The following is a 17,634-nucleotide window of genomic DNA, read 5'->3' on the forward strand; positions in this document are numbered from 1 at the left end:
AAATTTTTTATTTCATAATATCACATATTTCACTATTCTAGAGACCTCTGAATGTACAGTGTGTCAGCTGAAAAGTACCATTAACAAAGTACCATTTATTAATTCAAAAGACAGCTTTCGCTAAAATATGGATTTATTTACTGGAAGGCTACAATGCGTGCCTATCTACGCCACAGCTATCTTGCTTATGACAATACCTCTGTCTTTTAATTATACTCTTAAATATAGGTTGGCATGTGGAAAAAGCATAATTTGTAGGATTTGTCTCCCCCAAGAAATGTTAGATATGTATATCAACCGTAGTATTGTTTTTCAGCTTGTAAAAAAACCCACATTTTAATGACTTCCAACAATAATACCACTTCTACTGTACAATTCAGCAAAGCTAAGTGCTAAATTGCATGTTCTAAAGACTCAGTATTTTTGAGTTGTATTTCCCAAGCTTAAAACTTCAAAAGTATCCAGTCCTTGGCCAGTAATAACATTGTTGGTTAAACAGTTTAAATCTGCTGATGGATGGCTCATCCTGCTAAAGCACTGGTCTAGGGCATGGATGGGCTCCACGGTTTGGTAATGAATTCAGATGGTGGCAGTGCCAACTGTGCCTGGCAGTGCCTAGACCTGGTTGTGCAGGCCACACTGGCATGGCCCAGGTTTGCTGCCAGGCTGTGAGCCCCTGGTACTAAAATCAGTGATAGGAGAGTGTCAGTCAGCCAGGACGTAAAGAGGATGAACAACAGTTTAAATCATTGCTTCTGCTGTAGTGTTTTAATGGGCACATTTCTCATATAATATAAAATCTGGGCTTTTGATGTCGGAGTAGAAATAGGGGTGGGGTTTACTATAAATGAAAGAATAAATGAGGAAAGAGAAAGAGAAAGGAACGTGAGGCTTTAGGCCATGAATACAAACAGAAGGAGAAAACACATCTTATCTGAGGGCTTTAACTCATCAGTTGTTAAAATAAATACAAGACCCCTCCCATTTCATGTTTATTTTCAAAAGCAGAGACACAAATACAGGTCAACGAAGAGGTCCAAACAGACTGAAAGGTTTTTTTTTTTTCCTCCAGAGAGGTTGAATAAACTTATTTGCGAATAAAAATCTAAATCAAAGGGCCTTTAAAGTTAACAGAATTCTCTACTTAAAATAAGGATATTTATAGCAAACCGATCAAATCAACAAGTGTTAAGTAAGCAAATCATTTTGTTGCATAATATTTTAAATTTAAACACCATAACATGAAAAAACGACCAATCAGATTGTTGAGCCATGGTGAAGGGGGTAGTGGCTGCCATGTTTAGTGTTAGTTATCGGATGCTATAATCCTGCTTGCTTAGGTAGTTAGTTAAATTTGCAGTCTATGGTAACCACATAGTAACCAGAATTTGGTAACCTTATCTGGAAAAACCATTCAGAATTTTGAATTGTGACATGTACAGAACAATAATAATAATAATAATAACAATAATCATTGTTGTTGTTATTATTATTATTATTATTGTTGTTATAATTATTATTATAATTATTATAATAACAATGCTAAAGTTTTTGGTGTCATAAAACGACATGACAGTGTTCATGTAGGGTTAGGGGTTCAAAGTTCAACAGACTCTGATACATCTGTGTAGCTCCAGGGGCCTCTGCCACACAAAGTCATATTTTTAAAAACATGCTCACTTGGTGGAGTAACAGAGACGTAATCAAATCACTGAGATCATCTCCGCCAGGAGAGAAAGAGAGCGTGCGGTTTAACGAGACACTCGGTCTCCACCCTCCCTCATCTCCGCACCCCATTCCGGTATATTCCGTGCAAGCTGGAAAGCCGATGCCTTCTGTTATCGGAAAACACGGCGGCTTAATCATGGCTTCAGTGTAAATAAAAAACAAGCAGTTTTGTGAAACAAGCGGCAATGCTGATAGCTCACACTGAAAAAAAAGAAGAAAAAAAAGAAGAAGAAACATCTCAACGGCAGCCTGCTCTGTTCCCCCCAACAAACAAATTACACTTAATGAGTTATTCTTAGGTTGGTAAGCATCCAGTTCCTTTCATGTTCAGCCAGTAATTGTCTCAGAATGCTCCCGAGGAAATCGGGGCTGATGCGGCCAGCAGATACGCTCCCGGATATTGCCTCCCCCCCTGGTCGGCAGGGAAAACAACATTCGGAAAACCGAGAAAACCCCTGACGTAGGCGGCGTCGCGGTCGGCTGTCATCTCCGGGGCCCCCCCAGTCGGTCGCTCAGTTGATGCCTCTTTTATTGTTTCCTCCTTAAAAGGAAGTGGAAACAAAGGTTTGTTTCGGGTTAGAGGAGCGTCGTCGGCCCTCAAGAGAAAACATCGGGCCTTAACGAAAAGCTGGGAAGCCCCCCAACCGAACAAACGTGCAGAGTCCGGCATAGGTTTTCCAGTTTCCATCTCTCCGACCTCATTCAGGAAGATCTGAACCAATGACACATTCCATTGCCTTGACAAAGGAAATGACAAAGTAAGAGACACAATGAGCCAATGGGACAGCAAGATGTCTGAATGATGTCACCAAGACGTATCTGGAGAACTCCGTCAACATCTGTGAATAAAGTTAGGTTTCCCCCGTTCTGAAACTCTGTGTACTTTTAAAAGGATAAACTGAACCCAAACAGCAATGCCAGACACGAAGGCACTGCGGACGTCCAATAGGTGGAGACACGTTTAATTAAATAAATCATTCCTTAATCCGAACCAGATGTGTCTCTATCATTTTATCGGCAGAAGTAGAATTAATTCAACGCGAAGAACAGAACACAATTGGAAAGCGCATGTGGTTTTATTTACTCAGTCTCCTCAGGACTGTATTGTTTCAATAATATGCCAACATACACAGGACTGAAGTCATTTCTAAACATTTTTTTGGTCTCTGGTGCTACGCTCAAAAGTGAATTTTCTCAGGAGCAGGATGGACCAGGCTGATGTTAGTGATCTTTTGAAGATCTTTCAAAGATGCTTGATTTAGTGGGCCAGTCTCTCTCTCAAAAAAAAAAAGAAAAAGAAATAAATAATACAGGAACATTACGGGAAGGCAGGCTGAGAAAGCACAATGTGAGAAAAATATAGGCAGGAAGGAGAGGATATGAAATGAAAAGCAAAAACCGGAATAAGATGGAAATAAACATAGATCAAAACAGGGCGAAGACCAAGAGGGTATGCATTACTGCAAAACACAGGGTTAACGTGACAAAATAAAAGACACGACTTTGTGAGCTCAAGTGAAAACACGCCATTTGTGAGCTCCCGAAAGTCCCAAACATTCTCTCTTTCATCGCCGCGCACTTCAGACCTTTCATGTTCACCTGGTACCTGGCTCACCCGTTAATTAGAGATCGGCGGGCGGGACCTCGCAGGCCGCGCAGGCTCGTACAGGCCGGGACGGGGGGCCCCTTCAGCGACCGTGTTTAGGTGCTCCCTTTTCCTCCAATATTCAAAAAAAAAAAGAAAACATGAAAAAAAACATTTCCTCCAAACAACAGACCCTGGTGATTTCCCAGTGTGTTACGCTGCTCTTCCATTCTCTCAAGTCTGAGTGCGTCTCAAAAACAGAGAGAGCACCTTGTTTAGGGTCTCACCACTCCACAACCGAACTGCATTGGTTTTTTCTGCGTTGAAGATTATTTATTTATTTATTTACTTACATACATATTTATATTTATGTTATCTTGATAAATTTGATGTATATTTAAAATGCAGCCAAGTTTCTCTGCTGGGAATATATGAAACACACACAGACAGTGCAGTTGTTGGCCTTCTCCAAGCAGGCTTATCAACACTCTGGGCAGCCAACCAAACATTTTCCTCGATTTTATTTTTGTGGAATATCTATTTTTGTTTTCCCTTTCGATATATTTGTTCAAAGTCCTTATCACTGTCCCTGGACACAGTTAGGAGACGGTACCATTGTCCCCATAGCTCCCCACCATTGATTTTTTTTTTACTGGCCTGTTCAGTTTATCTGTCCACCACCTTGTAGCTCTGACATGCTCTTCTGATAAATCCAATGAGGAAAGTGCACATGCTTAATAGCTCCTCACAGTGCACGCAGGCATGACAATATTACATTTTCAAATAAATAAGAAGCTTACGTTTCTGAAACAGATGGTGCCTTTAGAAGCTGAGTGAACCGTCTCCCTGTAAATCTTAGGCGATTATTGAAGCTAATTACAAGCCGCACTCTTGGCTCCAGTTGCAAAGGAAACAAAGGGGACACATATGGGGAAGAATGTGGCCAAAATCAACAAGGAAGCTTTACTCATATCTGCCACAGGAAGGGGGCCAGAGGGATTCTGGGCGTCTCCTATATGTCTTAAGTGCACGTGTCAACTTGTCCACGTGATGTCATGCCTGGAACAAATCTGACAAGAATTTTAGAAGAGAAGTCTAGAATGTGTTTCCCCGGCAGCACCTGCCAATTATTAGCCTCTCGCAATGAAAATAAATTCTAGTTTCAGAAAGTCCACGAAATTGTAAGTCTGCCACATAAAAAATGCCTTCCATTCCATGTACATTTGGATATATTTAATTCGTAATGAAATCCAAATGGATATGCGTGTGACATCTTAACGGCAACACAAACAGTCAAACCACTCGAAATCCAGAAAGGCTTCAGTAAATTCATAACCAAACGGGTTTGCATCGTTAACTGGGGTAATTAAATACATTTTGAATTTTGGCTTTGCATATCAGAAAGAATGCTCACATGGTATCTACAAGTAGCAGTGCAAGTTCGGGAAAATAAAATAGTGTATGATGTCCTTGAATTGTACCAAGAAGCAAATACTACCAGACTAAAACAAAATATGTAAGTTGACATCCTTATGTTTTTATGATTTTTACATTATTGCCATTTGGCTGACGCTCTTATCCAGAGTGACTTACAGCAAGAAGACAAGTGCATAAATCTGGGTTCAAGAGCAACAGTAACCCTAGATATGGGAGTGAGATCGTACTCAGAGACCACAAATATGAAGACCAACCATCAAATGTAAACTGGTTTTAAAAAAATGTTTAAGAAGAGACCCTTATGGGAAACAAATTGCACGTTCAAAAACCACATGTCAACGCCCAACTTGTGAAGAATACACATGTGAACTAAGAAATTATCCCACGTGTAAGATAAGAGCAGAAAAGGTAACCTATGCTATTTCAAGTCACATGTTTCATTTACATATGTGAAAGTTTGTAGTTCACATTTGAAAACGTACCAAAAGATGCAAGTTCCACATGACTTCATGTGGCCAATCACATGTTAAAATGTGACATTTTCTTTTCACATGAGAATAGCAATTAAATTATTATGGAAAATCGCATGTGAAATTGTGATATTTTTTTTTACATGTGAAGAGGCAATTTGCATGTGTTTTTTTTGTTTTTGTTTTTTTTTTTGTATGGGAATGCATTCTGAAAAAAGAACCCATAAATGTGTAGGAATAAAACAGCATGGGACCTCCCCCACCAAGTTAATCAAAGTCAATATTACATAACGTTCCCGAAAAAACTGTCCCGTGTTCAACCCCAAACTGATGCCTGCCTCTGAGATCCAACACCAACATAGCTCAGAAAACCTGCTATCGTTAGCATGCACAAGCGCATCCTCCCAGTGGAACCAGCGAACAGTATCTTATTTCTTTTGGCCCAACGTCCTATCCGCACAGTTCTTATTTTCCACTCTTGTGACAATCCAGAGATTCTTCTGTAAGGTCCCCAACTGTGACAGAGGACGCTCTGCGACCTCCAACAGCATGTCAGCAGCAACTACTGCGCATAAATCACATTTATTCGAAAATAGTGAACCTTTTCAAATGTTAAATTCCATTAAGTTGCACATTATAAACAGGAAGCATCTGCTGTCCATTCGAAAAAAGGTTGGGTCACCAAGAGATCGTTAGACAGGGAATTTGTTCCTGGCAGTGGGACGTCAAACACATTTCACCAATCCCATCAGGCTGCACACAAGACAATGCATACTCTTTCTCCGCAAGTCTTTTCCATCAAACGTTTTTTTCTTTTCCCAGGCTAAATTGCGAATATAAAGATCATTTTTGGTTGTATTACTGAAGAGTTGCAACAATAACAAAATAACATAATCTATGTCTTATTGGGGGCATCGTTTTTGGATTGAGAGGTCCCGCGCTCGGTGCTGCTGGCTGGTACATTCTCATTGTCCTGCCGTGGAAAATTGAGGCTGGGGTTGTTCTGTGCGTCTCTCTCTTCTTCACCTGTTGTTTCCAAAACATTGTCACAGAGCCCGTGGATACAGTTGTCTACACGATGTCTCGCCAGCCCTTCAAGGAATGCATTATATTTAGAATACCGTCCGTATTTAGCTTATCCCAGAGCCTCGTTTATTTTCCACACCATTCAGGATCTGCTGGGTTTGTTTTTTTCTTTTCTTTTTTCTTTCTTTATTTCTTTTTTTTTTTTTTGCCCAGAACAGTGAGAAAATTCATGGAAAACAGTTCTAGTTTCACAATACCCAATTAAGTATTCCTCCCACTCTTTCGGGTGGAGGGAGGTCTGAAGCATAAGACTCGGTATTGTGGCTGCACTAAGTGTGTGGGTGTGCCCGCGAATTCCATTGATAGGAACAAAGACCTGTTTTAATCAAAGGAGTTTAATTGGGCCCAATAGCACGCTGCTAACTTGTTGCTATTCTGCAATGCTGAAATGTTTTCACAGTCGTTACTATTAGTTTTTCTTTATTTTATTAATTCTTTAGATGTGTTTTGACACAGTGAATGTTAAAGAGAGCGGCAAATACAGTAATTTTGTCAGGAAATTGATATTGATTCATGAATAGCAAAGTGCGTACTCTTTAACGGGTTTCCAATGGGGAGAAACTGACAAACTAAAGCATGGCTTTAAGCATTTGAGAAAATGTACGCCACTATTTTGATGTCAGGTCCAGTTCCTTGCCTACCTCTTGGCAGGATGAATCATCAGATCCATGTTTCTCAGGCATTTCCTGGCATATGTTACTGTGAGAAATGAAAGACAGCAAGGGGCACTATTTCACTGGCAGCCCAGAAATTTTGGCCTCCTGCAAAAAATTCTTTGCAGTATTACTTCACGCCCAAAGCACGGATTTCACTTTTAAAATGTAAGACTTGGAACATGGCTAGCAGCAAAATGACTTTACTACAAGAATCAATTACTCAGTCAGTCAATCAGTTGGTGAGAAAATGTGCCAAGAGTTATTTAATGTGAGAGAGGGGACGCTACTGTCCTTAAGGCTGATTCCTCCATTTACACCCTAAACAAAACAAAAAAAGGGATCAAGCCTGGGGGGTCATCACCTTCCTGCTCTCCAGCCGCATCCCCCCCCCACCCCACCCCACCACACCCCACCCCACCCTTCATTCCTCTCAATCTCTCTCCCTCTTCCCCAAACAGCGTCAGCCTCTCAGCCTCTCAGGACTGACAGGGGAGTTATACGCGGCTGCTCCCTCCCTCCCTTCCCTCCCTCCCTCCCCCTCCCTCTCCCTCTCCTTGCCTCTCCCTCCCCTCCCTCCCTCCCCTCCCTCCCTCTCTCGCTCGCTCACTGGCAGGCTGCCACTCCGCCCAGCTGCTCTGTGATAGAGCAGCGACGCTCCAGCACGGTCCCTCACACGCTCTCTCTCCACCTTCCGCACCGAGGAGCCGAACGCACTGAGCAACACGGACGCGGCATGACCCAACGCAGGGGCGCCTTCACACGCGCAACCACGCGCGCCAACAGCCGCCCTCTCAACTAACCGACTCTTCTTCCAACCCCGAAGCCTAGAACCTGATTTTCAGACGTTTGACTGGAGCTGTACTGTTTTTATTTTTATTTTTTTTAAAAGTGGAGTACTGAGGAGCGTCTGACCGATAAGGGCGTAAAAAAGGTATTTTGAGATGAGTCGTCCCTTCTGAGAACGGGGCGTCGCGTTCAGTGTCACCGACCCACCCAACCTGCGTATCGGAGCGGCCCCCCGAGGATCCCACTAATGAGTCTCAAGAAGAGGCGAGCCGGCGTGGTGTTCAACTGGCACAAGTCCTTCGCTATCCTTGCCCCGTGGAGGAAAGGTACGTCCGCGCTCCGCTTTTTCAAAATCGGTCCCCGCGCGTGTCTCCTGGAAGTGCCTTCTGGGATTTCGGGAAAAGGTATAACGCTACCTGAGGTGTGACAGGGCACAGTTAATGTCATACATTGCTTTTAGGGGGGGGGTCTGACGTTCGTGTCGACACTTCTGAAGGCTTTATGTCCATCAAAGGCATTTCCACACCGTGTCTAGAAACAACTGTTTGCTGTCAGTCGGGGGCAATTTTGTCAGCCGAGGAGAGGAAATGGTACTCCAAAAAAAGTGCCTTTCCAGCAATCGCTGTGATGCGGTCTGTTGTGTGGTGCACATGCTGATGGTCGGAAAGTGTCAGTTTATCTGTGTCAGTACTTAACTCAGGGATGGGATTCAGCCAGTAGTTCATTCCAGCATTTTCAACCACAGCTGTCTGCTTGATTCTACATAGAATCATAGAGTATCAGAAGAATTCATTCAATACATGTTTTTTATTTTATTTTTTTATTTTACATTCCTGTGGTAAACCTATAACGTAATTGAAATAAATATTTTAAATATCTTGAGGGAGAAAAAAAAAGTATTTCAGTACAGTGCAACACTGCCGGGGAAACGAGATGCGGTGCAGCGCATTTTTTTTTTTAATGCCGATATGTCCGTGAATATCGCGTCACCCCAAACGGAGAGGTGAGACGTAACAATTACAGAAACTGCAGCGCTTGTCATTTGGCGCGGAGTCCAGACACAACAAACCCCCGTTTGTTTACTGAAGTAAAAAACCAAAAAGAATTTAGTTTAAGAAAATATATATACACCGTACATCTTTGTAAACGTTGTCAAAAACATATCCAAGTGTGTTCGTATCTGTCTTAAACAATATAAGAATTTTCCGCTGGAAACAGTTTTGGTGTTTTATTATTAAGGGCAGTGGTTACAACGCTTTACTTGCAAAGCAACAGAACAGAAATGGAAAAAAAACTAGGGGCTAAATCTCATAGGAAAGGGAAAATGACATGCTTTTACTTATGTTATGAATGGAACTGTCAAATACATTTTAGCCTGGAGAGGCATTTAACTCCTCCATCTTTGGCTATAGTGAGTACATATTGTATTAAATTCATCCTATTCCTATCATATCAGAATGGGAAGGGATAGCATGAGGATAAACGTGAAACACTGCTGTTTAAAAGCATACATAGGGCACTAATAAAATGCGTTGAAATTAGGACTTTTTTGTACAGAACACAGAATGTGGAGGCACTTATCTTGTGTAAACTCATACTATGCTGTTTAGTAAGACAACTATTACTGGTTTCTCCGCATTCTCCGAAGTAGCATTAGCAAGACAGTAATCTTCATGGAGAGAATTGCTTGACCCGCCTTTGGAATGGATGGTCTCCTTTTGATCCACACGCATTTGTTTGGTCCCATGAAACCTTGAGTTTCCAGGGGATTCCTTCAGGATGTGTCTGCACTGGACACCTTGCCAGCATTTCAGAAAGACAAATGCTGATAATGTGTCATCACCTTCCTGTGGCAAGCGAATTGCTGCAGCTGCGACGGTAGCAGGAGATGGGTTCTGTACAGGTTAATGTGGCAGATAACAATGGCATCAATGTTCCTTAAAAACTGAACTGTGGCCAACAGTAACACAACGATCCTTTTCTTTTGAAATGTACAAAAAAAAAACCTGACTCATCTCAAAAAAAAAACAAAAAAAAAAAACAATGTGGCGTGACAACCAAAATAATGAAACACTTGGTAGTTTGAGTTAAACCTGGCCGTCAATCAAAAGATCCTTTTTTCTTAACAAACACACATGTCCTCTGACTCAGAAGGTGAAACATGCAGAAGCATTGCACACAATGCATTCTTTATACCTGCAGTCAGAAATGATTCAGATATTGAGGAATTCGAACTTCCACCCAAGGGCAGGAAATATAAAAAAAAATGTGCTTTTAAATAAAAGAGAAATTGGAGAGAGAAAAAAAAAACTTCACAGGTTGCCGTGGTGAATTACGTGGCGACGTCATACATTTTCAGGGCCAAATGGGCATTGTCACTCCTTGCCAGCACTCCATTCAGGATTTGTTATCTGAGCTCGCTAAGCACTGTCTGACCCTGTATATTTCCAAAGGGGCTGACACAGTCCAGAAGCCAGGCTGATTAAACGCAAACCGCTGCATTCACCTGGCTAGTGTTGGACGTCAGACGTCCCCTGGTTTTTATAACATGTCTCTATATCACGAAAGCAAAAAAAAAAAAAAAAACTTTTTATGGTATATCTGGAGAAATAGTAGTTCATGCATTTTGTTGGGATCTGAAAAAGACTACTCTTGGCAGAATGATTCATTAAATGCTGGTAGGGGAAGTGTGTGTTGACCTTCTTAGCTGCGAGAGACTGAAATTCATAAGTAGACTAAGCCCTCTACGGAAAACACTTTAGTAATTTATTTACGTAGTGAACTCCCCCAATATCCATTATTACCGAGTTGTTTTTATAAACATTTTCTCAGATGTAAAATGGTTAACCTGAGCGTTAAAACCTGCAACCTTCAGACAACAGCTGTACAGCTGCCTAAAATCCTCTGTTACTCAGCCATGCCGAACAGACTTGAAAAGAGTTTTCCTCCTCCGGAACATTCTTGCAGTATCCTGAGGCACTGGATGATAAAGAGAGTGAGCCCTGTTATACCCCTGGATTGATAAGCTTCTTCGGGGAGCCTGTGATGGACGTCACGTCCAAGGAAGCGGGGGTGGGGGTGGGGGGGTGCGGAGGGGGGGAATCATGTCTCCAGTCATGTTGAAAGACATGATAGTCCAGAGCTGCCCTGTTTTTCGGGGGCTGAGGAGAGAGGTGTGTGCCAGAATTTCACACCTCATCGCCTGGGGCATCTGGTTTTAATCATCCCAGCTGGTCGTACCAGGTTAGGGGGCCAGAAACCAGTTTTTTTTTTTTGTTTTGTTTTGTTTTTTTAAGAGACAATGGCACCCGTATTGCATATTTAAGAGAACCGTTATACCTTGTAATAGGCAGCAGTTCACACGAGCGCATGCTCTAAGCACTTATTTCCAGTTTCTCCAGATACACCTAATGTTCCTCGTGTTGATTATCAGTCTTATCAGGCAACGATTCAACCTGTATAGTCGCCTGATTTACAGCCGACCTCTGGTTCTTGTTTCAGTTGATTCATTGCCTGCGTGTAGACACATCTGGAATGATAATAAATCTTTGTTCATATCCAAAAAATGTAACACCTTCTTTGTTCCGTACCTTGGCTGATTTTAGTGGAGCTCCACTGTGGTCTAGCTTCAGCGGGATACATACAGTACCATAGACAGGGCTAGAATTGTAAAAGACAATATGAAAAAAAAACATTCCTATATTTAGAAAATATAAATCACGAATAAGGGATTCCTTCCATTATAAAAAAGTTTGTGTGTGTGTGTGTGTGCGTGTACTAGTGCTTAAAAATTTTGTATTCCATAAGCCAAATCTTGTCTGTAGCACACACAGAAGCAGTCCCAAAAGTCTGACCACCCAAACTGCTAACACAGGACCAAATTTCGCACATGCTTCTTGGTCATAAAAATAGCTCATGATTGATTGGTGGGACTCAATCTATGACCTTTTGTCTGACATCTTAGAGCATCAGCTCACATTGAATGAATGCCACAGGCAAATAAATACTATTAGAATTGTATGGGAGCACTTAAACCTGTCCTGTCTGTTCAATTCTGAGGGTGTCTACCCTTCTCCCTCAGGGTAATGTTCTGTATACTCACACTAAACACCGTTATGGCTTTTGGATAAAAAACTTAATCACTTAATCATTTCCATACGGAATCCTTCATGATAAAACCATTAAGCTAGTGTTTTATCACAAAGTTAAACTGCCCATAATTGCTTCTTGGTCAAGGTTCAGAATGACTTGATGTTATTATCAATATTTTTATATTATTATATACAAATCAAATGTTCCAAATACGTAGCGAAATACAATGTTTAGGTGGCATGTATACAATTTTCTGACACTGTTTATAACCAAAAAAGTAACAGAAAGCACAGTTAGGTAAATATCCAAACGTCGGAAGTATTTTAATGCACTGCCGCTCCTCGTACTTTAAGTGCCCTGAACTCTTAGTGTCGTCTGTGGTTGACAAGGAGAGCTGGAGGAGTACAAAGAAAACGTCCTTCTCTTGGCACACAGCTGTCAGGTGACAGGTCGTTACTTGCTGCTAGCATTCGCCTCTGTCTGAGTCCTGCTACATCTTCTGCTGGAAGCCTCCCAAAAATTAGGTGGAGAGGGACAGATAGACATCTTCCCCTATCGCTTGTAGATGGGCCACCCCCGCTCCCCACCCCCAGCCCCCCACCACCCCCCCCCCCGCCCCCCCCACTGGTGCGGCCAGTGTGTTTGTCTTGCGATAGGGAGTAACGAACGCTCAGGGCCAGGGTGGGACAGTCCCGCTGCCCCTTATCCTGAACTGTGACCACAGGCATTCACAAGTGCATCAGTGGTAATCCATCGCGCTCACTTAACCCCTCACGGGTTGAGTACCGTACAAAATGGCCGTGTTGCAAAACAGCGTTACACCACTGTGGCAAGGCAGCAGCATTTCAACAGTCTTGACGGACACGTTATGTCAAATGTTTCCGAATAAACCTTGTTTGTCTCAGTTGACCGGGCTAGAAAATGGTCGCCTTGTTAGGATCACGCGCGCATGTGCGCTCTGGAGGGGTGACTCAGTGATGCTGAGAATGGGCAAGTCTGAAAAACTGACTCATTTTAATTACAGGTGGGGGTCCTCGTCCGAGCACTGAGAGATCATGTAGACATCTGTTTGTCTGCGCACTACTGCAGGCGCTTGGCAACAGTACAGTGACATCACAAAGGGGGATTGTTTAGATACATGTTAAAATGCAGGGGTGCAGATTAAAAGAATACATGAGGTGACCTCATGCCTTTGTTACAATGGTTACAATGTATCTTTATGGCTCAAAACATATCTTTAAAAAAAAAAAAAAAACCTGATGAGCATCTGGGCTCAATCCATGTTTTGGTACACTTTGTGCATAATTCAAATGTAAAAAAAAAAAAAAAAGCAAAACTTCTCTGTTGTAGTAGGAAAGACTGAGGGGTTGGTGAAGGGCTATCACATACTTCTCTCCAAATATTTTAAACAGATGAAGGGAGAGGAGGGTTGTTTTCTCGTCAGAAAATGCGCTTCATTTCACTTCACCCGCTGGAGTGTTTTCAGCCAATTCCTTGATGTTGCGAACTTCCACATTCTTGGTCCTCAGTGGCCATTCCGTGTGGATACCGTCACCGTAAAATGGGGTCCATTGTCTTATTCTGCAGCTAATGGACAAAATGTGGCCTGGGATTTAGGATTCTTGTGGAGACACTTCTTAGAACTACACATGTAAAATGTATTATTTTATACTTTAAAACCAGTCGCAATGGCAACACTCATAAATCTGAGTTCAACCGCTCCTCTGCTGCACTATAACAAAACATAAATGCGGTGTTTTATAAATAATCCTGATATATTGAAGTGGTCTAAAATAAAAAACATACAGACCTACAAATCACCAACTGCAGCTTTTTTTTATGGACACCTTATTAGCTAATGACAGGCCAAGGCTTTGGGGAAACAAACATGTCCAGCCCCCTTAAAGCACTTGGGCTGTACCAGGAAAGGCGGGGCCAGGGCAACTGGGTAATTCTGCCACTCTCAGCTGCCACTGAAATGGGGCGGGGGGGGGGGGGGGGGGCGGTTGGTAATATTTCGCTTTCTTTTGTTTTTCATCACATTCTTTTTTTTTCTGGTCATCCAGTTCAGAATACCTAGTCATATTCCCGGGCTCATGTTATAGCTGGAGCTTCCTCCATGAATTTTGGGAGAAGTCTCCTCCGTTATGTTTCCTGCTGCTGCCACTTGCATTTTGCTTTCATAATGTGATACCAGCATTATGTGGATATAACAAACAATAGAAACGGAAGTTAGTACCACATATGGTGATTGTTATCGATGGAATGTTATTGTGCTTCATGTTCAGAAAGCGCTATATCATTAATTATGTAGCAGCACACAGCATAGTGTGTGGCACAGATGGCTTGAACTGCTCAGCACTGGATAAAGATTACGAACCTAGTCACATCAAGAAACTAATGTAAACCAGCCATTACATTTTTAGGTATGGCTGTGGGTCTCTTAGCAATGTGGTAATATCAGTGATTTGAAACACTGGTATTACCACAATATAATTTTTTACTAACAGAGACAGCCATTAAAACGAAAGGCTTCTTTTTAGCACACGTGCATTTAAAATTGATCCCTCAAGAAAACAGAACTCGTGATCTACAAGTCAATTTTGGTTGCAGTTGTTTTTGGGATGCGGTGCTCACAGGGGTACTTGCGGAAATATTCAAAGAATGTTGTTTCTATGGAGCAGCTTTCATGGCTGATGTTGACATGTAACATTTTCAGACGTTATGGCCGAGTTGTTCCGCAGGTAGAATTTTTTTTTTTTTTTTCACAAGCCTTGTAAGTGAAGAAGCCTGGGAACATTCTCTCAATTACATTCCAGCTCTTTATAAAGTTTAATTCCCTCCAGTATGTAGCTGCTGACTTATTTTTTTCTAATTTATATATTTTTTTAAATACCTATTCTGATAATGTATTCATAACTCTGGGCACTTGGCATGGAGCATTGTTCGAATTCCAGCTCACTAGGAGCTGGTGGCCATTCTGTTTGATCCTCCTGTATTTGGAGCCTGATCTTCGGTGATGTTAATTGAAAGCCCAAAAAGGATTTATACTCCAGATTGCATTTTCCCCTCACGGACATGAATAGAAATGCCAGCCGTCAGCATTTCTTTCCCCACTGTTGACACGAATCGTTGTATTAAAAGGTCAAAGTGTTTAGTGCGAAGAATTTATGTATTTAATCGAATAATAGTGTTATTGACAGCAATATGTGTCTCAGTGAGATGGGACAAAGCAATAACTTGGAACTATGGCAAGTTCAAGACTACATTTAGGACATTAGGATACGACACAACACACTCAGTTCAGGTTATCATATAAATATCTATATTTCTTTTGTATGTCCAACGCAATTATAAGAATGATAGATTTCTGACAGTGTGAGATGCAAATGGTCTGCATAAGACCTGTTCTAGCATGCACTGGCTTGATAAAGCCAATTATGGGATATTCAGAACAGAACTGGTTGAGCTTATTTCTAACCTCTTATCTTCTCAAGATGTCATTGGCTAATCACAGCACAGGAAGCTACTGCGTTTAGGTGTAATATCTTCTTTTTTTTTTTTTTAACCAACTGCTAGTGTCTTTGAGGCATATCCTGAAAAACATGTCTTGTACAATGAACCTTGTTTCAGAAAGGCTCTGTGGTCGTACCAAAGCTACAACATCCATGCATGCCTGTACATGCACTGGTATGCCAATAAAAGCCACAAAGCTCTACTGACCCAAAGGAGGATGACCCTTCAGGCCATCAGTCTCAGGCATATCCTTGGACACATATTTTTTTCAAAGTAAGGGCTATCCTTTCTGAAGCCCTTGGAGAGAAAGATATATATGCAGTGTTGAGAGAGAGAGAGAGAAAGAGAGAGAGAGAATATGAACCTGAACATGTGACTAATATACATGTCTATATGTATATCAGTCACATATAGTCTATAGTTAAGCGACTGTGTTTCATAACTTCAGCAAGTGGAGTGTATTTAGCTAAAGCTGTACAACTTCAGACCTCATAATAACATCAAACTGGTGTGATTCCACAGTTAGGTATTGATTTTGCTCGAAGTTGGCATTTAACGGTTCGGAACTCTCATTCCAAGGTAATTTATTTCTTTCTACCTCAAACTCGAAACAAATTCGGAGAGTGACAAATCTTTCCTTTTGGTGCTACAAGGTCACTGCGGGTGTCCAGTGGTTAGCATTCACAAGAGGATAACAGCTGAGTCCGAACAGCGGTACTGTATTTAACATCTGACGACAGTGGAAATAACTGTAATGCACTGGAAGTTTCCTGTATTTGGAGAAAACAGGAAATATATTCCCCTGGTCTCTGTGTTGCGTGAATGCTTTTCAAGTACTGTAGTCTTGAAGTTCTTTTTTTTTTTTTCTCACGTGCAACACAAAAGATTTAAGTGTTATGGAGAAAATCCCCTCGGTCAAGTTCAGTGCTACTAACCAATAACATTTGTCACATTTAAAAAAAATATACATGAACTAATAAAGTGTAGCTCTTGATGTGATTATTTATCTATGTGGTTCACATTCCATGCTAGGCGATGTCATGAAAAATATGTGGCCTCAAGTGAGTCAGGATGAGATTGTGGGTACGTCCAGCAACCGCATATTAGCACATTACTTTGGCATATTTCTGTAGAAATGTGACCACTCTGTTATTGTATGTGTAACCTTGTCTCTGTCCATATGCATAATATGACAAACTTTAAGAGTGAAGAAAAAAATCACATTCATATTTTAGATGCCGATATCGACAGACATTTTAAACAGAAATGTTAAACGTTTCATAAATAAATGTTGCTATAATTCAAAAACGAAATTATGAACACATTTTCACCAAATATAATCAAGGCATATGACATTTACAGGATAGAGAATTTACCAACAAAGAGTACCTGAAAATGAAACATGCCAAAGAAATTATTTGAAAATGTAAATAGAATAAACAGGATAACATGAGAGTAGTTGTATATATCTGCTGTCAAAAGGTGACTAGTTCCATACTGTAGAGTTTTAGACAGGAGCATTACATCAAAAAAGACTTGGAAAACAAACCCATTGTTTTAAATAGGAAGAAACCTGGGTTGGATTAGGGGGTAGTATGACCTAACTAGACTGAAATGCTATCATTGTTTTTGCAGAACCACTACTCAGAAACGTTGTTATCACAATAGATTTCCCAGGAGAAATAGGGGTGCGCCTCCATTTTGGTCGACGTGATCAACACATTGAAATCAAAACAAGGGGTTTTCATTTTTAAATTATTTGGTGGGAAACTGAGTAATTCATAAACACAGCTTTTAAATGAAAACCCTTAAATGCAGTTCAACAGTTCAGAAACAGTTGGTTATGAGAACATCCCATGAAACATTAATGGCGTAATGCTGTAACATAATTTATTGTTTGGCCCTTACAAGCCAAATTTTGAGACTATTTCTTGTCCTTTTTTTAGGAAAGCCAATTCACATTACTTCCTGCTTAGCAAGCATTCATGTTTCATCTTGTCAACTGTACTTCCCTCTAATCAGCTTTGAGAATGTATCATACTGCAACACATCCTGCCAATTATCTCACAGAATGCATCATGCCAACAATGTTTCCTGCCAATCAGCAATGAGGATTCATCAGACAGTGTTTACACTTCAATAACCTGTTGGAGGACAACATTATGGCATTCTCAAATGTAGCCAGGGGGTGTCTGTGTGAAGTGGAGTTGTAAAAGTAGATGGTGAAGGCTAACAATGATCCAGTAACTGGGAAACATTGAACAAGACTTATTTTTCC

General features: G+C 41.2%; 1 protein-coding gene across 2 annotated transcripts in view; it reads left to right on the forward strand.

The window, feature by feature from the left end:
• si:ch211-250c4.3 (uncharacterized protein LOC100535981 homolog) overlaps positions 1–17,634 on the forward strand; it is a 45,415-nt gene that overhangs the window by 4,686 nt on the left and 23,095 nt on the right. Inside the window, exon 1 of one of the 2 annotated variants that reach the window (XM_064316797.1) lies at positions 7,588–8,074. The exons of the other annotated variant lie outside the window; for it this stretch is intronic. Within the exon in view, the coding sequence (XP_064172867.1) occupies positions 7,996–8,074 (79 nt within the window). The 5' untranslated portion in view covers positions 7,588–7,995. Of the gene's footprint in view, positions 1–7,587; positions 8,075–17,634 lie in introns of those variants that run through there. 2 annotated transcript variants of the gene reach the window in all.

The sequence above is a fragment of the Anguilla rostrata genome, chromosome 18 (genome assembly GCF_018555375.3).
Source record: "Anguilla rostrata isolate EN2019 chromosome 18, ASM1855537v3, whole genome shotgun sequence".
NCBI lineage: Eukaryota > Metazoa > Chordata > Actinopteri > Anguilliformes > Anguillidae > Anguilla > Anguilla rostrata.